This window comes from Eubalaena glacialis, chromosome 1 (assembly GCF_028564815.1).
Source record: "Eubalaena glacialis isolate mEubGla1 chromosome 1, mEubGla1.1.hap2.+ XY, whole genome shotgun sequence".
In the NCBI taxonomy this organism is placed as follows: Eukaryota; Metazoa; Chordata; class Mammalia; order Artiodactyla; family Balaenidae; genus Eubalaena; species Eubalaena glacialis.
Window position 1 is genome coordinate 160,924,260 of NC_083716.1, and position 22,963 is coordinate 160,947,222.

The 22,963-nt window shown below is 34.1% G+C and overlaps 1 protein-coding gene across 1 annotated transcript in view; it reads left to right on the top strand.

The window, feature by feature from the left end:
• RIF1 (replication timing regulatory factor 1) overlaps positions 1-20,474 on the top strand; it is a 49,316-nt gene extending 28,842 nt beyond the window's left edge. The window contains exons 22-36 of the mRNA XM_061183851.1: positions 4,094-4,358; positions 5,498-5,540; positions 6,094-6,296; positions 6,859-6,958; positions 8,110-8,229; positions 9,640-9,791; positions 10,172-10,252; positions 10,334-10,388; positions 10,760-13,993; positions 16,134-16,280; positions 16,600-16,677; positions 16,767-16,882; positions 17,409-17,562; positions 19,373-19,481; positions 19,959-20,474. Coding sequence (XP_061039834.1) covers positions 4,094-4,358; positions 5,498-5,540; positions 6,094-6,296; positions 6,859-6,958; positions 8,110-8,229; positions 9,640-9,791; positions 10,172-10,252; positions 10,334-10,388; positions 10,760-13,993; positions 16,134-16,280; positions 16,600-16,677; positions 16,767-16,882; positions 17,409-17,562; positions 19,373-19,481; positions 19,959-20,173 — 5,072 coding nt within the window. The 3' untranslated portion in view covers positions 20,174-20,474. The remainder of the gene's footprint in view (positions 1-4,093; positions 4,359-5,497; positions 5,541-6,093; positions 6,297-6,858; positions 6,959-8,109; positions 8,230-9,639; positions 9,792-10,171; positions 10,253-10,333; positions 10,389-10,759; positions 13,994-16,133; positions 16,281-16,599; positions 16,678-16,766; positions 16,883-17,408; positions 17,563-19,372; positions 19,482-19,958) is intronic.
• Positions 20,475-22,963: the final 2,489 nt, after the last annotated feature.

The window sequence follows — 22,963 nt, forward strand, 5'->3', positions numbered from 1 at the left end:
TGTGTCTCTCTCACCCTCCCCCCCAATCTAACTCCTTTTTATGATGCAGAAACATAAATATTGTCCTATTTAGAGATTGTCTAATAATACAGATGATTTTACTTACTCCATCTGGTACAAGGGATTATCTGGACAAAAAACTTTGACGTTTGTTAAAATGTTCTTATCTGGTAGCCTGATTTGAAATAATCATTGAGTTGACATTCAACTGCATAGAAAATCATGGCAGTGATTAATCAGTTATGGTTTTACAGGAAATTTAAAATGATGCTAAAAGTTTTAACTCAATTTTTACTGTATAAAATTGGACAATTGAAATCATAACAAGTTGTCTTATTTTTATAACTATGTTCCTTGGTTAATTCTAAATTATATTGTAATAAATACTGAGCTATTTTATTCTACTAAGTGGTTCTTTGAACTTATGTATTTCTACCAGTGATTATATATTTTCATACTGTATAGGAAAGAACCTTCCAGTAATGAAAAAGGTGGATGTTTAAAGGTTACCTTTCCTGTTTAAAGATTGGGAACATACTCGGTTTTCTTTTCTTATGGGTTTTTTTTTTTTTTTAAGGTTCATATCCTTTTTTTTTTTTTAATTTATTTTATTTGTTTATTTTTGGCTGCGTTGGGTCTTCATTGCTGCGTGCGGGCTTTCTCTAGTTGCAGCGAGCAGGGGCTACTCTTTGCTGCAGTGTGCGGGTTTCTCATTGCGGTGGCTTCTCATTGCGGAGCATGGGCTCTAGGTGCGCGGGCTTCAGTAGTTGTGGCACGCGAGTTCAGTTGTTGTGGCTCGCGAGCTCTAGAGTGCAGGCTCAGTAGTTGTGACGCACAGGCTTAGTTGCTCCATAGCATGTGGGATATTCCCGGACCAGAGATCGAACCCATGTCCCCTGCATTGGCAGGCAGATTCTTAACCACTGTGCCACCAGGGAAGTCCCTCAGTTTTCTTTTAATAAGATCTATCTTTGATGAATTAGTGTAAAGATTACTAGAACATAAAATATTTTTAGGGTTTTTTGTGGGGAGTTTTTGGCTTTTTTGGGGGGTGTTTCAGTTTTAACTAAATAGTAATGTAGAGAAACATGTTATGTGACTGAAGTGTATTACAGGTCAGAGCATCCCAGCCTCGATGCCACAGAAATGGATGTGCTTGAATTGTTTTTTTTAATCTCAGCCCCCTTTTGGGCTGAGCAACACTTATTCTGATTACCTCTTTGTCCGAAAAATAAAATTCTCTAAATATCTTAACTATAAAAAGGTTATATAACAAATGATATCAGAAATTATTTTGTAAGCCACCGAAGTTTGATAAGGCAAGATGATGAGCTCAAGGTTGACATAATTTTACCTATTTTGTTACTTCTGAAAAATTAGAATTAACTGAATATCCATTCTATCCATGATCTATAAACCCAGAATTAGAAGTCTTTTGTCTTCATTCCTTGTCTTGCAAGAGGTGTTCTTGCTGTTTAAATTTATGGAAACTAGAGGAGATTTCTAAAATCTGCCAGCAAAAGTTGAGGAGGAAAGGAAACAAAAATTAGAACTAGTTGAAAGAAAATTATTATTATTCATAAATATGCATAAGGATCACTTGGAGAGTTTCTGGATAACTTTTTATTTTGTAATTTGTTTTAGAGAAACATTGCAAAAATTATACACAGACACTAAACATTCTTTACTCAGATTCCTCAGTTATCAGTTGATTGCTTTTTGTCTTATCATTTTCATCCCCACTCCCCTTTATACTTTTTATTTTTATTTCCTGGAACCATTTCAAACTACTTGTAGACAAGTCTTTGATCTAGAACATTTCCCAAGTCTTGTCTTTCACAACCTTTAAAAGTGAAGAGTACAGGGCTTCCCTGGTGGTGCAGTGGTTAAGAATCCGCCTGCCAATGCAGGGGACACGGGTTCGAGCACTGGTCTGGGAAGATGCCCGTGCGCCACAACTACTGAGCCTGCGCTCCAGAGCCCGTGCTCCACAACAAGAGAAGCCACTGCAATGAGAAGCCCGCGCACCGCAACGGTGCTCACCGCAACTAGAGAAAGCCTGTGTGCAGCAATGAAGACCCAAGGCAGCCAAAAATAAATAAATAAAATAAATAAATTTATGTTTTTTAAAATTAATAAATCTTTTTTTTTAAAAAAGCAAAGAATACAAATAAAGTTACTTTTTGAGAGTCTCTCAATTGGGCTCTGTCAATATTTCCTCAAGATTAGATTAAGATTTCATTTCTTCACCAGGATACTACAGAAGTATTTTTTTCAGTGCATTATGTCAGCAGGCACACAAGTCAGTTTGTCCCATTACTAATGATGTTAACATTTACTATTTGGTTAAGATGGTATCTGCCAGGTTTTGCACTGTAAAGTTAATTAGTAAATACTTATAATTAATAAGTTAATGTTTTGTGGCAGGTACTTTGAGACTGTAAATATCTTGTTAACCCAGCATACTTTTACCCATGAGTTTTTCAGCCACTGATGCTTCTTGCTTAAAACACTATGATGTTTCTCAAAGTGGTAGTTCATATTGTTTCATTTAATTACGTTACATTACTTTGTATCAAGGAGTTTATCTCCTTTGCTTTAATTACATTAATTCTAAAAGCTGTCCCCATTTTAATTATTTATCTCATTATGTTCCCATAATAAACCATTCTACAATTATTTATCAGGCCACTAAGCACCAGACACTTACAGATGCACGTGACATCCTAATGTAAGATATAGCTTCCTTTGTCCCCTATTTATTTTGTTTTTATCAGCATGGATTTCTGTTATTCAGTAGGCTATAATTTATTATTAAAATTTAATGTTTAATGTTCTTATTGGCATCTATGACCTTTTCATATGTTTCTATTATTCTTTGAGAACTTTGACATAAGGTGTTTATATTTTTCCCTGCCTCAGCCTGGAACCAGCCATATCTCCAAGGAATATGGTTCCTTTTAGCTGAGAATGGCATTTAGAAACCAAAATCTGTTCATTGCTATTAAGGTGTCAATGCTTCTGGATCTCTGAGTGGACAGAGGTGGGAAATACATTGGTGTGTTTATGAACTGCACAGTTACCTGTTTCTCTAGATTTACTTTCAGTTATTTTCTCATATCATAAGGTTTATTCTAGTTTTGGATATCCCTTTTCTCTGTTTACCTGCCTCAGTATATATACTGTTTGATCAGTCTCTTGTATGTAACTGCTCCCCTGACTACGGGCTGTCTTCAGCCTCAACATACTAGCCAAGAATTTCTGGGTGGCCTTTCCAATTTAAATTATTCATGTATGGGAAACTGATTCTAGGGAAGAAGGTTGACTTCTTTTCAGTAGCAACACTTGTTTTTCATTTCACCACATGATATTTTTAATTAATAAGCACTGAATTAGAGTTTTCTCTTAAATCTGAGATATCTTAACCTTAAAAGAATGGATTCTTTGAGGGAAACAAAGGTAATTTTGGAATAGGTACGATTTTCTTGACAAGACATAATGGGTTTACCCCTGGAGAGAGATGGAGTCTAAGAAGGGTACAAAGGAAAGTTGGACAGATACATCTTTTTCTTTAAATCTAGGCTTTTTCCCTTGTATTATTTCTGAGGATTTGGATCTCTGACTTGTTCAGTATTAATTTGTGGGGTTTAGTGTACTATAGATGAGCCAGGAAGCAATGATTCTAAGGGAAATCTTGTTTCTTATTTTTAAAATGGACTTTAAACTTTTAATTTTGGAGCACAGCTTATATAATTCAGTGTTTTCTTACGAATTAGTTGTTGAAATTCTGAGACTATAAAATAAAAATTTTAATGCATTTAAAAATTCCTTAGAGAAAATAGAGTCATTTTTCTGGAGTTCTTATTCTAGCTCTGTCAAACAGTTTTCCCTTGTCTCTGATTCTCTTTTAGAGACAATGTTGTAGTGATGTTTATCCACTAATGGTATTTCATTTTAAGATTTGTGGGTATCACTCTACAGAAACACATGTATTAGATGTAGATGTCATGTAAATGTGAGACATAAACTGTAAAGATGAACAGTGACGCTTTTCAACACACTTGAGTTTTTAATAAGTTTAATTTTATCCTAGCACCACAGAGACCTTCGGATTGGTCCAAAAAGAAGAAGGAGCCCTTGGGGAAATTGGCTTCTTTATTTAAACTTATCGTGAGAGTGATTTATTCTTTCCACACTCTGAGCCTCAAGGAAGTACATTCTGATACTCTCCTCGCTATTGGCAACTCAATCACCAGCATTCTTTCCAATGTACTTGGACATATTTCTTTGCCTTCTATGATCCGAAAAATGTTTGCAACTTTAGCAAGACCTCTGGCATTATTTTACAAAAACTCAAAGTAAGTATTTTGGCTTAATAACTTTGAATTAAACATATATAACTAGATTTGGGTAGCAAACGTTTATTGTTTTCATATCAGCTTTGCTGTTAAAGATCTCAATCTTTAAAGTTTAGTGGAAAGGGTAATATATGAAACTATGCTTTTGTTAAAAAGATAGTTCAAGTAATAAGTATGAGGTAGAAATTGGAAGTCACTTTATTTTTCATGATTAATCCAACCCTCTTTTTACTTTAGTGCATGTCTTTTCAGAACTGTTAATACAAAAAGCATACCTCTTAAATGTATGATACATATGACTTGACACACTACTTTGCAGTTAAGTATTATATATGGTATGCACTTAGTATATTGGATGCATCTTGCATCATACACCTAAGAATCTCATTGTTTTTAATGTCTGCGTAGGGCTTCATGAAACTTTACCCAATTTCCTGCTGGTGGACATATGTTTTCTAGTCTTTTTCCTTATAACTAACAGTATCACATTGGAACATATGTGTACATAAATCATTTGCCACTAAATAGCAGAACAGGGCCCTAAAATTGAAATGGTTGGTTCAAAGGGTATATGCATTTAAATTTCTGAATTACGCTCCAAAAGTTTGTATTAGTTTACATTACCTTTTACATTTGAACCAAAGAAAGCGGTGCCTAAAAAACAACATGAAAAAATCCCAAGTAACTTACTTGAAAGAAGCATTTTGGAAGAATTCATTAATGTTCTTTTATAGCAAGCTTGTGTGGTTCAGTTATAATACAGCCTGTCTTTCATAAATTCACAGAGAAAGCTTTAGAAACAGATTTTATAAAATACAAAATAGAACTCCAAATTCATTAAGTTTTTGCAAATCTTTTTTAGTCCTTAAGCTTCATCAAAAATAATAATGCTTTTTTAAAGGCATGGAAACAAGTGACTAGTATTAATACTTTGAGGTCTATTCCAGATGTTTTTCTTTAACTTCTATTTTAAAGACAGGTTTGTTTCATGTTTAAATGTTTGCAGTTTGACAATTTTTGTTAGGTCTTGGGGCACCTTTGTATATCACTACACGTGTCTCATTTTTTTGTGCTGCATTACGATATTTCTAGGTTTAATGTTCTAAAATATAAATGGTACTCTGTGTTTTTCTTCATAGGTTTGATGAAGTTCCTAAAGTGTATAGTTGTATGAACAACAAGGTAAAAATAGACATTGTCCATAAAATACACTTTCATGAATAAAAATTTTAGGATTTAAATAATTGTCTTCCTTAAATATAATTTTGCTGATTTTTTTTAAAGGGTTATTATTACACCTTAATTTTAATGAACTTTTAGTAACAAGATGTGGATATAATCAAAGGATAGTTTTTTAAAGAAAGATTAATATTGCTTTAAATTCATGTAACTCATCTCCTGTCTCATCCCTTTATATATGAAGGTAATTGGTTCCAAGGTTTTATAGGTAAAACTTCTGTAGGCAACTATTAATCTCTTATAATTTACGTGAAAACGTAATTTTTTCTGTTAATGGAGAATAAGCTTGAATTGAAGCCGTTGTATCGATAAAGTAAGTTCTTGCCGGCCTATAAAGAGTGTTATATATTGAAGGTGATGGGAGCTCTTAAAAAAAAAAATTGAAATAATAGCATGTTCTGTGAGTTTAATTTAGTATGCTTTGTACTTTTTATTTTTTCTGTTTGGAAAGTAACATTTCTAAGTGTTACCCTAATAAACTTTTTCTTTTTCCTAGTTAGAAAAGCTACTAGGAGAAATTATTGCTTGTCTACACGTCAGCTACACTGGGACTTATGACAGTGAACTTCTTGAACAGATCTCGCCATTATTATGCATAGTATTTTCACACAAGAATAAACAGATTAGAAAACAAAGTGCTCAGTTCTGGAATACCACATTTGCTAAAGTGACGATGTTGATTTATCCTGAGGAGTTAAAGTATGCTAACAACAAAACTCTTTTATACAGTTACTCTGTTCTGATTGTGTATTGACATTTTGGTTTTAACATAAAATTTCCTTATGAGGAATCATTGCAGAGGATTTCTTAGTTGAAATATTATTATTTGGAGTACATGGTGATTATTAAAATTATTTGACCCTTTGCTTTGGTCCTTAGAGTAACCTTAGTTTTAGGAACATAAAAATCAATTTCAGATTATCCTTAACAAAAGAAATTTCCAGCAAAAGGCAGGAAATTGATGGCTGTTAAATCTAAGTGATGTGTACTTAATGTAACAGTCTACTTTTGCTCAAAATTTTCTATGATTAAAATTTGGAAAATTGGAAAACTTTTTAAAGAATAAAATTCAGAAACTGAAGAGTTTAGTGAAAAATTCGGATATTGTCTGTAATTTCTCCCAGTTTTATGTATGTGGAGTAAGAAACAGTCTTTAAGTTGGCTGTATTTTGCCACTTTAAAATTATAATTAAAGTGTTCTTGTTAATGTGTCATCAGTACTGCTTACTTAAGGCATATATATTTATGTATTTTTTTGAAGACCAATACTAAAACAAGCCAAACTAAAATCTCTGCTTCTGTTGCCTGGTTTGGAAAATGTTGAAATTATTGAGGAATCCAGTGGACCATATTCAGATACAGTAAGTTGGGGGGGGGGGGCGTTTACTTTTGCATGATGTTTGAGTAGTTCTTTTATTGCGTTTCAGTGTAGTTTTAAAAAGGACAAAAGCTTAGAATGGTTTACTGACGTGATAAACAAGTAAAACCTGAGCAGAAGTGTTCCATAACAGGAGTTTTCCATAAAGTTAGTTGTGTGGCCTAGAAAACTTACGAATTAAGGGCAGTAAATTTCACCATGGAGTCTCATTTAACTAATCTCTGGTTCTTGTTCATTAATGATCTTTTTTATTTAACTATGGCACCTCATGTGTATTGTTTTGCAAAGGTTGGAATTATTGAAATATATGGTTAAATGTTGCTTTATATAAACTGGGAATACTAGTTACTAATCCCTATGTAAGCAAGAGCTACACTTCATTTTCTCATTTCTTTGCATTGAATCTCATTCATTCTGCCAGAGAAACACATCCTTGATATCCCATTATCCATTTGGACCAAGGTTACTTTGGCTAATAGTACTTGATTACTGTGTAAAGATTAAGGAGTAAAGATACAAGCACTATATACTCATCAGGTAGAACACCCTTAGGCACTTTTTTCCTATTCAACAAATGGAGTCTCACTGTTTTTTGTTTAGAACCTTAAGAGAAAAAGTGTTATAGCTAGCTAAATGATTTGCTCTTACTTAGTTTTGGTTTTTGGGTAAAATAAAAATTCTTATCAGATAATTATCTAGACTTGTTTAGACTCCTTCAGTGTAATTTGGCCTGAAAAAGCCGTATATTCTGTTGGGAGGTACCTGATAGTATTTTCTGTCATGTATGTTTTATTGTTTAAAGTTATATGGCTTTGGTTTTTCTTTTAAAAAAATTTCCAGTAATAAGAGGGGTATTTGAGTCCAGTAATTCGATTCATTTTTATAGTGTTTATTTGATATATTTTATTTTCAGGAGGCAAAACAACTATTGCTATATAAGTTGGAGACAACAAATCTTTGCTGTTACTGCATTAGACAGTGGCTTTCTTTTCTTTGACATGATCTTAGTAGATATGAATAGTCAAAAGAAATTTGAAATGAGTATTGATTAGACTGTAACTATCAAAATGTGAAAAGGATAAATAAAAAAGAACATTTGCACATAATGAAATTGTTTTACTTTTACAAAAACAGACAGAAAATTCACAGTTAAATACGAAGATAAGTGGCATGGAAAGAACCTCAAGTGGAAAAAGAGATTCTTTTTTGGCACAAACAAAGGATACAAAAGACAATGTGAAACCACCAGTTAAAGTATGTTTTTCAAAGTGTATTTAATAGAACTTTTAAAATTAAAGTATATGGTAGCTTGCAAATATACAACTTCTGAAGAAAAACCTGTTAAAGACTAAATAAAAGATGGGATTTTAGGGAAATAATAAAGTGTGGCCTGGGAAGACTATTAAGATGACATGGTAATCTAGAAGCCTTGGGAGATGATTACTTCTCAGTAAAGTTAAGTCTGCATAACTCTGAGCATTTGTTTAGTATAGTTACTTGAGGCAGCAGCCCCCTTGAGATGGAATGAAACTAAATAAGATTAACTATAACATAGGTAGCATGAAAGGAGACTGTTTTAGAACTTCTGTTATTGAATAGAAAGAGAATGCATCCGCAAGACATCTGTTGTAAGCGCATATATAAAACTAAATATCTAGTATCTAGTGGCCAATTAACCAATTTTCAGATAATAATTCTTTCTTCCAGGACCTCCAGTAAAGGGGTGTTCTAGAATCTTGAGACCATGGCCCTGGCAAAATGAAAGAAATACGTTATTTTTAAAGAATAACTTTGACACAGTCTTGTAGCAACTGAAAAGTAGAAAACAACTGCTGAAAATTTGTAAAAATGACATTATGGTACCAATATTATTGGTATGTAGGACATACTATTTTGGCAACTTTTGCTTAATTTGAGTAGTTTGTGCTTCAACTTGAAACTGCAGATATACGTTCCTCCTGCCAAAACACTTGATTTCTATGTGTTGGCCTGAAAAACATTTGCCCATGCTTTTTTGGTAAGCACACATTTGCCTACCTTTTTTTTTTTTTTTTAAAGGAAATGGAGATCCATTGTTTTTTTTAATAAATTTATTTATTTTATTTATTTATTTTTGGCTGCATTGGGTCTTCATTGCTGCACGCTGGCTTTCTCTAGTTGCAGCGAGCAGGGGCTACTCTTCGTTGCGGTGCGTGGCCTTCTCATTGCGGTGGCTTCTCTTGTTGCAGAGCACAGGCTCTAGGCACATGGGCTTCAGTAGTTGTGGCCTGTGGGCTCAGTAGTTGTGGCTCGCGGGCTCCAGAGCACAGGCCTCAGTAGTTGTGGTACACGGGCTTAGTTGCTCCGCGGCATGTGGAATCTTCCTGGACCAGGGCTCAAACCCGTGTCCCCTGCATTGGCAGGCGGATTCTTAACCACTGTGCCACCAGGGAAGTCCTTACCTACTTTTTAAAGAGGTATAATGATTTTTATTTTCGGAGTATTTAATAGAGGCAGAATGAAAGTTAAGGACATGGTACTAATTGTTATTAACCAGGAGTATTGAACTTCAAACTTCCTAGTCATTATCAAAAACCTTTATCAGAGTGCCTGAAGAGAGATTAATTGAAGTATTGGAAAATAATTTGGAAACTCAAAATGCACATTAACGTTTTCAATTTGCAGTTGAAACTAGAGTCTTCAACTCCAAAAGCAAAGAGTGAAATGCCTTTGGAAGAGGAAAAGTCTACTGACTTTGTGTTTATACCTCCAGAAGGAAAAGAAACAAAGGAAAGAATACTAACTGAACACCAGAAAGAAGTACTCAAAACGAAGAGGTTTGTAGTACTTTTATCTTGAATTGAGTATTCCATATTTACATTTAGATTTCATGCGGCAAACCATAATTTTGAGTTTATAACTAAGATGCTGTGTATACTGTGCTATATTTTAAGTGTCGGAAAGATAGACTCTGCATAACTACATTTCATAATGTATAAGGCTGCCTTGAAATGCGCTAAATGTTTCTAAAGAGTTCCTTTATTGAGGTATGGGAGGAAAAGGTAGGGGAGATGGTTTCATGGAAAATCTGGAAAATAAGCATTTAAACCTTGATTTTATATTGTTCTTAAAATGTAACTAGATGTAGAATTACAAGTTTAATTTCTAGTTGTAGGAACATCAGATATTCAAGTTGCTTATAAAAAATCTTTTTCAGATGTGATATTCCTGCCATGTATAATAATCTGGATGTTTCACAAGATACTTTATTTTCTCAGTATAGTCAGGAAGAGTCTATGTAAGTATGGAAGTTGTTGAAGTACCTGGTTTTCTAATTTTTAATTAACAGTATTCTAATTTAGGCACTTACTTATTTCAGGGAAATTCCTACTTTAACGGAAAAATCCAAGGAACATTCCAAGATGATATTTAAGGTATATTTGGTATTTCATATTTTGGGGTTTTTAGAATCACCCTTCCATTATTATGGAGTCTCTTATATTAATGTTAAGGTTTATTGTATAATCTCTTAACTTTCCTTAGCAGACTTTAGCAGAATTATAGTCATTATATGTGTGGGTCTGCATCTGTGTGTGAGTGCATGTGTGTTTAAATGTATTTGGCTTTATTGAATACTTAACAATTGGAAACAAATTAATGGGCATCTACCATCACCTTTGGAAAATTTGCAAAATATTGAAAGTCAGATTGCCCTTTGAATTACTAAAGCTTTACACAAAAATTTCCCCAGAAAGTCAGACTTGTTTGCTGGTTAATCTATATGTATATGTACATTTCTGTGCAGGAGGAACAAAAGGAGAGTGACATTGTCATTGCTCAACATGTCACGGAAAACTGTGGTATGGATGAACACCTTGAAAAGGCTTCCCTTTCGAATAATGAGTGTGGTTCTATTGAGGAAACCAATCCAGAAATACTGAGCAGTAATGATGCCAGAAAAAAGGCTTTAATTGTATCAAAGAAGACGCCAACTGAATGTGCATCTAGTACAGAAAATACATTTGGTGTCAGCAGTAGCTCGGTTTCTAATGCCACTATTTCTGGAACTCCTCCCCCACAGCCTACAAGTCGAAGGCAATCCTTTATTACTTTGGAGAAGTTTGATGGCTCAGAAAATAGACCCTTTAGTCCATCCCCCTTGAATAACATGTCATCAGCTGTTATAGTGAAAAATAACCAGGAAGGCACAGCTAAAACAGATGATCCACCAAAAGCAAAGAAAAGAGAAGTGGCTCTTTCAAAGTCTGACTCTGAAAAAACAGTGCATGGGATTAAGAGATCAGGCCGAAGGTCAAGTAAGCCTGAACCAATAGGGAATAAAAAGTCTAAGCCCTTGATGAGATCTGATCAGGAGAAAAGTACTCGGGAATCTGTTGATGGCATGGTAGCCTTCGAAAATAACCCACCTGGTTTGCTTAATCAAACAGAATGTGCATTAGATAATCAGGTTCATCTCTCTGAGTCTTCAGTGGAGTATGAGGATACGATGCTTAAACCCACAACAGAAAATACTATACTATTAGAAAACAATACCGTAGAGGAGAAAACCTTAGAAATTAATTTGGAATCCAAAGAAAACACACCCCCAGCCATAATAACAACAGATCAAACAGTAAATGAGGATAGTCATGTTCAGATAACTCCAAATCATAAAACCCTTAGACGATCTTTAAGGCGACGTTCAGAAACAGCAGAGCCAACCACTGATAACCAAGATAAAGAAAATAATCAAAAAAGGGAAAGACGTAAGGAAGAAGAAAAGACTCTGCAGAGGAGTCCATTGCATGTAAAAGATGATGTTTTACCTAAGCAAAAATTGATTTCTGAACAAACTGTACAGGAAAATTTAATTGAGAAAGGAAATAATTTACATGAGAAGACTTCTGGGGAAACCAGCGCTAATGCTGAAATTGATGAAAATAGAAGAAAGCCAGATCTTGAGACTACTAAATCTGAGGGAGATGGTGCCCAGGACATTGCAGATAAATCCTCTGAGAAACCAGTAAGGGGACGAACACGGTATCAAACAAGAAGAGCATCCCAGGGTTTACTTTCCAGCATTGAAAACTCAGAATCTGATAGTTCTGAGGCAAAAGAAGAAGGTTCTAAAAAGAAAAGATCTGGAAAATGGAAAAACAAAAGCAGTGACAATGTTGACATTGAAGATCAAGAAGAGAAGATGGTAAAACAGGAATGTATAAAGGTTGAAAGTCAGACACATGATTATAAAGGGAATTCTGAAGTAGACAAAGATACAAAATCTCAGATCTGTGAAAAAAGAGAAGAAAGTAATACTGTAACTCTTCAAGATTCTACAATATCTTCAGAATTATTACAAGTTTCTGGTGACGTATCAAATACTTACGAGGGAAAGAGTAAAACTAACAAATGTGCAGAACATTCCTTTTCAAATCCTTCTGTACCAGAATCAAATCTAAGGACTAGAAATGCCAATAAAAGATTACATAAGCGAGAATCTCTAGAAAATAGTGTGGGTGAATCCTCAAAAACAGAAACATCAAACATTTCTTTGCTTTCTGAAAAAACTCTTGAAATACTTGAATGCCAACACAAGAGAAGTAGGAGGGTGAGGAGATCTAAAGGTTGTGATTGCTGTGGAGAAAAATCACAACCTCAGGAAAAGTCATTCATTGGGTTAAAGAATACAGAGAATTATGATGTAAAAGTCAGCGAAACAAAAAAGACAGATGTGCAGACACCTGTAACTATATCAGAAACTTCTAAAGCTGATCTGTACTCAGAAGTAAAACTTTCAGATGAGCATCATAGTGTGAATTTTCATTTGGATCTCAAGGAGGAGAATGATACTATTAATGATTCATTAATTATATCTGAAACTGAGTTGAAAGAAAATACTATTCAAGATTTTCTTCCTTCTGAAATGGTAAATTTTAAAGAAGAAACTTGTGATAGGGATTCTGAGGAAGCAATATCTCTTGAAAGCCAGGAGCCATCTAATAAAAAATGTAAAACTATTGACCCATGTTTAGGCGATTCCAAAGATATTTCACTGGAATGTTTTACTTTGGAGACCAAAGAAGAAAAGCCAGAGGCTATCCCCAAAAAGGAATTGAGTATTATAGAGAACCTTGTTAATGTTGAAGCAAATGCAGAATTGAATCCAGGAGGAGTAGATGCTACGGAATTGAATGCAGAAAATGATAAATCTGAAGCTAGCTTCTCTGAACAAAAGAGTGTCAAAACTGATATTTCAGAGGAAGAGGTAACAGAGGAAAACAGTCAAAGAACGGATGCACCTGAAGAACTGAGTGCTGACGAAGCAATAACTGAGGAATTTAATTCAGGTATTGGTCATTCTGATAATACCACACCTGTAAAAGTGAGTGCTCAGTTAGAGATTTCTGAACAAATAGCAGTTGGGGAACTAGACAGAGGAAGTGATGAATCTGATCCAGGCTCATCTGGAGAAATGAATGCTGAAATGGAAAATTGTGAAGAAACAGTGATTGGTGAGGTGACTGCTGAAACTGACTGTGTGAATGAAACAGAGGATGAGGACTTAACTACCAAAGCCTCTAAGCAGATAGAAGCTGAAACAAAGAGATTGAATGTAGAAATCGATAGCTTTGTTCCCGACACACTTGAGATGAGCACTGAAGAAGGAGAGGTTGACTCTAATAAAACTGAAACAAATATTGAACCTAATAAATTTGAGGAAACAAAATTAGGTGACAATCAGATGGTAGCGGGAAATGATGGAATTTTACCGGAAGTTCACCATACTTCAGAGAAAGTGGAGGAGACACCACAACCTCTGACAGCTGAAACAGCTGTTTCTGAACTGGTATCAGAAGACAATAATACATCTCCTCAAAAATTAAGGGATCTTGATCCTTTACTCATGTCAGCAAATGACAGTCCTAGTGGCATGCAGACACGCTGTGTCTGGTCTCCTTTGGCTTCTCCATCCACCAGCATTTTAAAGAGAGGACTAAAAAGACCCCAAGAAGATGAAATCTCATCACCTGTTCACAAGGTAGGGGGATTGAGGCTGAATATTAATGAGTCCATGTTTAATTGGAATATTTTGGCCATATGGTGATAACCTGGTGAATGACAGAATATTAGGTTTATATGACCATTCATTTTGAATATTTACTATGGTGGCTAGAGAAAAGGGCATGTAGAAGGAAAGGTTGAGAAAGGAGACTGAAGCCCTTTAAATTTATTTATTTATTTATTTATTTATTTATTTAATTTATTGCTTGCTTGCTGCGTTGGGTCTTTGTTGCTTCCCGCGGGCTATGTCTCATTGTGGCGAGCGGGGGCTACTCTTCGTTGCAGTGCGCGGGCTTCTCACTCTGGTGGCTTCTCTTGTTGCGGAGCACGGGCTCTAGGCCCACGGGCTTCAGTAGTTACGGCACGTGGGCTCAGTAGTTGTGGCTTGCAGGCTCTAGAGGGCAGGCTCAGTAGTTGTAACGCACGGGCTTAGTTGCTCCGCGGCATGTGGGATCTTCCCGGACTAGGGCTCGAACCCGTGTCTGCTGCATTGGCAGGCGGATTCTTAACCACTGCACCACCAGGGAAGTCCCTGAAGCCCTTTAGATATTCCTTTATTTCAGGACACTAAGCTACAGATCATACAACCATCACCATTGTTCACTTTTTGCAAACTTAATAATCTCTCATGGTGATTGTTTTTTTCTGCTCTTCGTACCATAATATATGAGGAAACACTTAGAAACTGATAAAGTAGCTTTAGTTAGCACTTACTATGTACTAGGACATTATGCTATCTGTTTCACATTTAAGTATTTATATAAACTTATTTTCAGACCTTGTTTAATTAAAAAGAAAAAAAAATCTCTTTAGGCTGTGCCTTCATTAATTTCTGGATATGATTTCATTTGTAATTATTTTGTTTATGTCCCCATCTTCTTCACTAAAGTTTATCTACTTTGGTTTGTAAACATATGGATTACCTATGTATCTACTTTAACCCCTGGCCCTGTGACTTGCACATAATTTGTTGAATAAATACAATTTAAAAAGGAAAAGTTGCATGTGCTTACATAACTCAACTTGTCCTCTCTAGCAAAGTGGATGTTTTGAAAAAGTACAATGTGGGCATTCCTTAACTTAATTTTGAAACTGAACCTACCATTTACTGTAGAATACATGTGTTTATGTATACAAACGTGTATATATAAATATAATTATACTGGCAGTTAATTTTGCCTTTAGCCAGCACATTGTGAAGACTTCCCCAAGGTATACTGAAAATTCTCATATTGAGAATTCAGAGATTAGTTCTTGGGAAGACTTAAGACCACTTGAGGTTTTTTCAATTTGGTCTTGCTTTGCTTTTGTTTTGAGGCTCTTCCTATTATTATTATTTTTTAATCTTAAGTTTAAATAGGCCATAAGGTAAAATGCATTTGATTTCTTCAGTATACTTTACATTGTTAATACCAGTTAACTAGTCATGTTTTGTTTGATAGTAGCTCATTTAATTTTTATTTAGGCAACAGTACAACATACAGTAGTTTTCTGTAGCAGATATGTACAAAATCTGCCCAGTCTTTTGGGAATCAAGACCAGGAGACATTTATATACATATTTAATGGTTTAAGTGCTCTGTTGTGTACTTATATCAGATAGCTGAATGAGTGGATAAAGAGTTTAGAAGAGGCCAAAATGACTTCACGCTGGGCTAAGAAAGACAAAAAAAGCCACCCAATTGCTGTGACTCTTGTACCCTCAAAGAGTTAAGAACTGAGCTTAGTAAGATATACCAGAGGCCAGTTAGTACTATCTCTGCCTCTTTACCTTGTTCTTTACAGTCCATAGTAAGCCTGTAAGGTTAATAGAATTTGATTATACAATTTTAACTGTCACATGCAGTTTCATTAAGTTTCTGCTGCTATCCTTCTTTCACTCTCCTTATTGCTGTATTATGCAGTTTAGACCATAGATAATTGGAATGACCCTTGGTCTTGAGTAATATCTGTGAAAGCAGTCACCAGGAAGAACTACAACTGTGTGCAGCTGGCTTCTAGTGAAATAAATTAAGCTTCACATTCTATTTTTGGCTAACCTTATAATGAGAACTTACAGTGTTATTTTTTTTTTAAACTTTTAATTTTGTTAAATAAAAACATGACCTATGTTTTCAGGTTCGCCGTGTCTCCTTTGCAGATCCTATATACCAAGCAGGATTGGCAGATGACATTGATAGGCGATGCTCTATTGTTAGGTGCCATTCTTCAAATAGTTCTCCCATAGTAAAAAGTGTTAAAACTTCACCTACTGCGCAATCTAAGGTAAGCTGTAGGCTTTAAAAAATACACATGCAGACAGAATTGTGTTGGGTAATTTGTCTTAAAATTAACTATTTAAGAAACAAAACTTACTTGGTTTGGTTTATTGTTTTTGTCTGCTTACTTGGTAAGCAGACATGACGAGAAGAGGTGGTAAGAGGCAGTGATGATCCAGCAAGTCATTGATCCAGTAATATTGTTACATTTTATATTTTCTGAAAATTTTAAGACATTACTGCAGGCTTAAGTTGTGAAAATAAAGTTGTAAAATTTACAGTTATCTAGGGTTCTGAGTTTTTTTTTTCTCCTTTCTTCTATCTAGCATAATACTACTTCAGCCAAAGGATTTCTGTCCCCAGGATCACGTAGCCCTAAATTTAAGAGCTCAAAGAAGTGTTTAGTAAGAAGTGCTTTAGTTTTCATGCAACTTTATATTTTCATGTTCAGTCAGGTGACCTCTATTTAACAGCTTTTGAAATTTATTCTAAGATTGCAGAAATGGCTAAGGAGTCTGTGCCATGCCCAACAGAAAGTGTTTACCCTGCTTTGGTGAACTGTGTAGCACCAGTTGACATCATTTTACCTCAGATTACGTCCAACATGTGGTAAGTGGTTATTTAGGCTTCTGGCTTATACCTAGAGATGCCACTTACTTAAGAGGAATATTTAAATGATCAAGGTTCTCATGTTTAAAATTGATTTATATGTACTTTCACACACTTTGTTTTAGAAATAAATGAAAATGCGGCTGGGAAGATGGGTGAGATACGGCAATAATAGAAGCATTGATCATAATACAGTAATGGCTAAGATAATTGTGTGCTTAATATTTGCCAGGTTTTGCATACATTGTCTTATTTAATCCTAATATAAATACTATAAGGAGTATAATTAGTTCCACTTTATAAGATGTTTGTAAAGGTTAATCTTGCTTAAGTCAGGTATACACATCAGATTCAAATTTTGTTTTAAAGTAAATGCACGTGTGCCTGTCCACAGAGTGGGCTAGGTGGGTCTATATAAATTCAGTTATGATTGAGCTTAAATCAGGAAGTTCAGTTGGATAGGCCCTTACAAACAGAATAAATATAAAACTATATGACATTTTTCCTGTTTCTCTCATCTCTTTAGGGCAAGAGGACTGGGACAACTCATTAGAGCCAAGAATATAAAAACAATTGGTGATTTGAGTACTCTTACAGCATCTGAAATAAAAACTCTTCCCATCCGTTCTCCAAAAGTGTCTAATGTAAAAAAGGCTCTCAGAGTATATCATGAGCAGCAGGTAAAAACTTAGATGTTAGTCATAACATCATGTATAAATAAATGATCAAGCAGTGCAGTTACAGAAGTTTGCATTTAAACTATTCTTGCTTAAAAACTCATTTTATATGATGCCTTATCTTCCCTTCCCCTGCAGTTAAGAGTAACTTAAAAGATTCATTTATAATTCCATAGATTTGCTCATTTTGTACTGTTATTGTGTATAATACCTCTTTATTCTTTGAATTCTATTTTCCTACCCTCTTATCTCTTTTATTTCCACCAAATAGGTGATTGGTTTCATGGCTGCCATTTCTAAAACCTAGATGTTCAAATCTAAACATTTACAAAAGTCTTGCAGATTTGTAGTTAACAGTATTTTGATTTTGATATCCAACACAATTGTGACCAATTTTTTTTACTTGTTCTTCCTGTCAACTTTTAACACAAACATTTTAGGTCATGGACATTTCTCAAGATTCTTATGAAAGCCAAGATTCTTTTGCCCTATAAAAATGTATCAATATACGGAAAATTTTGTATATCATTTCAGAAGAATTCACAGACTCTCCTGAAACCCATTTAGAAACCCTTGATGTATTCATTGATACTATGCAAAACTGTGAATATATGAAAAATAGGGTTTGTTAAGGGTGAAAGCCGGTGTTCTGTTAGAATTTCTGGGACTGGAGTTTGCAGACTACTGAAGATTTCTGCTGTATTCGTGAAAGTCCTTGATTTAGTATTAGTTTTACTTGACCTTTAAGAACATTTAACCAGTGGAAAAAAAAAAACTATTAGTAATTTTCAGTCTGATAGATGAAGCATTTCAACTGCTTTATTGAGATCCAGCCACATACCATAAAATTCACCCACCCAAAACACACAATTAAGTGGTTTTTTAGTGTATTCACAAAGTTACACAACCCTCACCAAGACCTAATTTTAGAACATTTGTTATTACCCCGGGAAAAAAGATCCCTGTACTCATTAGCAGTTACTCTGCATTTTCACCCCCAAGGCAACCACTAATCTTTGTCTCTGTAGATTTGCCTATTGTGGACATTTCATAAAAGTGGAGTCATTAACCTGTAGTCTTTTGTGAATGACTTCTTTAACTGAGCATAATGTTTTCAAGGTTCACAGGTATTAGTACTTCATTCCTTTTTATGGTTAAATAATATCCCATTCTATGGCTGTGCAACGTTTTGGTTATCCATTCATCACTTGAACATTTGAGTTGTTTACACACTTTCCTATTATGAATATGCTATTAGGGACATTCATATACAAGTTTTTGTGTGGACATAACGTTCTTTATTTCTCTTGGGTATATATATGTAGGAATCTAATTGCTTGGTCATATGGTAACTCTAACGTTCTGAAATTAGTATTTTCTCAACAATCAGTAAGCCCTGGGAACACCTTTGAAAATTGTGTTCTTTTTAAAAAAAAAAAGTCCATATATCATTTAAGCTTGGAAGTCTCTGCCTTAGATTTGCTTTTCCTGTGTTCCTGAACCTGGGGAATATAATGTAGTTTTTCATGGTTACCATTTGCAATACTTCTTGACAAGTCCACTAGGAAATATTATAAACCCCTTAACCACTTCTTTGAGAAAACAGTGCTGTGTAATGCTGTTTTTGTGTGTTGTTAGAAGAACATGGGTTCTTAGCAGTATTAGCTAAGCTTATCATGTAATGGGCTGTGAAACATAGTATGTCAGATTGTTTTCCAGCATTAGTGGTCCTGTTACTGTTAGTCCTGTTAAAAATTACTTTCCATTTGTCACTTTTGTTTTTGTTTTTACTGGTCTGAATGTATAAATCAAGGTGAAGTCTCGTGGACTAGAAGAGATTCCAGTTTTTGATATTTCCGAAAAAACAGTAAATGGAATGGAAAATAAATCTATTTCTCCTGATGAAGAAAGACTTGCCTCAGGTATATTTTAGCAAAGTGGGACAATTTTATAAGATCAGCTGACTTTCTTGAAGAAATATTTTGTTACTGTGCTTTTAGTTTTAATTTGACCGTGCCCTGTGAATTAGACAAGTATTTTTTTGTGTAATAGTTGCCAAGTATGTGAAAAAATAACTGATATGACTTCAAATATGTCTAGTTGCTTTTTCTCTAATTGTCAACTTCTACTCTATCAATGTCTCAAATGAGGATATAAACTATAAACATTGCATTCCAGTTGTTCATAAAAATGAATTAGTCATGATTTCTTTAATGGCACAGAATAAGCTATGGTAATTTTTCTGTTGCCTCTTCTCTTGATCTTGAACAGGTATACCTCAGCCTACACTCTTAATTTGAAACCTGGGCACTTAAATTTTTTATTACCTTAAAAGGAGAGAGATATAATTTAAGATTTATCTGGAATAGATTTAATTGTGCTTTTTTCCTTTCTTTTAGATTTAATTGATCCTGTTGCTTTAGAGACTCCGTTATCTAAAAATCTTGTGGCCCAGATTAGTGCACTTGCTCTTCAACTAGATTCAGAAGATCTCCATAATTATTCAGGAAGCCAGCTATTTGAAATGCATGAGAAACTTGGTAACATGGCAAACTCTATAATTAAAAATCTGCAGTCACGTTGGAGGTCACCAGCCCATGAAAATTCTATTTAGTGTTTTAAGAGAAAATTGAAGTTTTTTAAAAAAAAAATCACTGGATTTGTTGATTCATAAAGTAAGTTCTGAAATATAGCACAATTTCAGACTGAATGTTTGCAAAGTTGGTAACATTTCAAACGCTGAAGGGCAATATCTTATTAAGGTCAATTTTGTAAGTGAGATCATTTTTTCCTGTATAACATGTTTTCTTGGCTGCTATGCGTAGTTTTTCCAAAAATTTAAATATCTTACTGAAATGTGAAAGCAAAAACTAAATAGCATACATTTTATTTCACTTACTCATGTGTATTTTAATGGAACATTTATGTAATATACCTGTTCTAAGTAAGTAAAAATGAAAATTTTTATTTGAACTTTTTGCTGAACTGATAAGGTATTTATACTTGATTTCCTTTTTTTAAATTTATATTTGTTGTGCCTGAGGTTTAAGAAATTTGTTCTTGGTAAAACACCCCAAATGAGATGCAAGAGAATCTTTTGGAATGCTTTTCGCAGACATCAACTTTATTTGGACAAGAAAATATTTATATTTCAAGAAAAATATCAAAAGTTTCAACTTTTGGGGTTAAATATTAAAGCAGAATTTACTAAAATTCCATTCATTTGCGTTAGCAAATATTTGTTCAGCAGCATTTGCCTGTGAAAATATACTCTTATGAGACATATAATATTCATTTAAAAATGCACGACTTTGTACATTATGTATAGATTAAGTTTTTAATTTATAAATTTCAGTCTTCGTTAATTGCATGAATTTTTTTCTGCAGCTTGTGAATACCTTTGTTTTGTTTAATAGAAACATAATTTTGTATATATTGAATACTGAGATACCAGTATGGATGGTAGAAGTGCTTCATGGGCTTGCTGCAGATGTTTGTAGGATTCTTTCTCTACAAATAAAACAACAGATAGTTTTGTACTTAGTTAATAGTGTTAGTTAAAACATGAGTTTATTTTCTAAAGTAACCAGAAAGAGTAAAGTAATAGAAATGAGAAAGTGTTACATGACAACTTTGCCATTCATTCCCATAACCTTCCCCTGCAGCCCCCATCCCTTTTGGTTTAGAAGAGGGTATCAGCCACTAGAAAGCGTGCCTCATTACATTTCTCTTTAATGGGGATTTAGCTTGAGTATTTTCATTATAACTTGGACCATAAGAAATCTAGAGTTTATCTGCTCTTTTTACCTATACCTAAAGCAAACTTGGGAGAAATGTGAAACTGTTCTTTCAAAATATTTATGTTTTACCGAGTAAAAAAGTAGGGTGTATATAATTAAACCATTTGTAGATTTTACCAACTGGTATTAGTGCCTGACTTTCCCATATTTGTTTCATCTTTTTAACAGTGAGAGTATTTCATTTGTTTTCGAAATAGAATGAGCGAGTGATCTTCTCAGTTGCAGACTTATTCAGAACTAACCCTTACTTGAAAAGGCACACATTCGTCAGCAACTTACAGAAAGTTTAATCCTTGTGTCTTGGTTAGCTTTACATTCAGAAGGGGGCTGCCACCCAGTCACAGTAAAAGTTGGTTTTTCTTTAATAATAAATCCATTATCAGTACATTGCAAATATTTTAGGGTCTAAGTGTGATATTTATATGCTGAGGATGATTTTAAAAGAAATTCTGGGACCACTGAACTGAGGATTGTAGCTTGAAGAAATAACTAATGAAAAATCAGGAATTTTTTAAAACATTTATAATTGTGGTTTAAATTGTCTATCATTTATTTCCCAATTGTATTTGATGGTAAAGAGGCATATATGTTTTTGCGAACATGTGTAAGAAGGGATGTGTATGTGTGTTGAGAGGAGTCAGAATTAGCTCATTTCATGACTTCGTATCTTAATATTTGTGTGAACTAAACTTAACTTGCTGGTGGAATGAAGTTCTTGGGAAGGTGAACAGTATAGCAGAAAATGTGACCAAAATGATTACCATTTACTTAAATCACTGAGTTTGATGCAAGCACAGATTTTAATTTTAAAACATTGTGGTTTAATAAGGATATATTTTAAAATATTTGAGGGCAAAAACCAGTTTGCTAAGTTTTCATTGTTGATATAGTTATAAGTGTGTATGTGAAGCACCTTATTTTCAATTTTCTTGCCTTAAAATTTTCTGCAAATTTTTTCCTGAGTGATTCCGGAAGAGCTGAAAGCATTAATATTCCTTGATCAGCTCCAGTGTGTGTTGTTTCACTATTAAAGTGAAATCAGTTTTTTTTCAAATAATTCCTAATGGTTAATAAAACATGGCAAACATTACTAAGAACACTCAAATGTGATTTCTTATTTTATGCATTTATAAAGAATCTAGTTGAATGCAGAGCCATAGTATCATTTTCCATGTTCCAAAATGGATTTCATAGTGGATTTAAATTTCCATTATTTCAGTGAGCCCATTATTAAAGATGCTCTGCTATTTGAACAAGTTTGAAAGCCATTGTTGAATAGTGGAGAGCTTTAGCTCAAGTAATAATGCAGTAGGATAATACAGTCAAAAATAAGATTGAAATGTGAACTTTAAAAGTATGGTAACCCTGACATTGCCCATGATTCTTTTTTTCTGTGCAGCTTGGTGTAGTAGTCAGGGATTCTGTTATATATTTAAGAATCATAAAAATGTCAAGAAGGTTGGGTTATATCTTGCCTTAAATAAAGGTGGCAGGACAAGAAACAAAAGTTTGGAAAAATGGGAGGAGTATGTGGAAAACATACAAGTAGAGTTTTGTTTTTAAAGGAATGAGTAAAAATAAGTGCTGTTTCAAAGGCAGGCTTA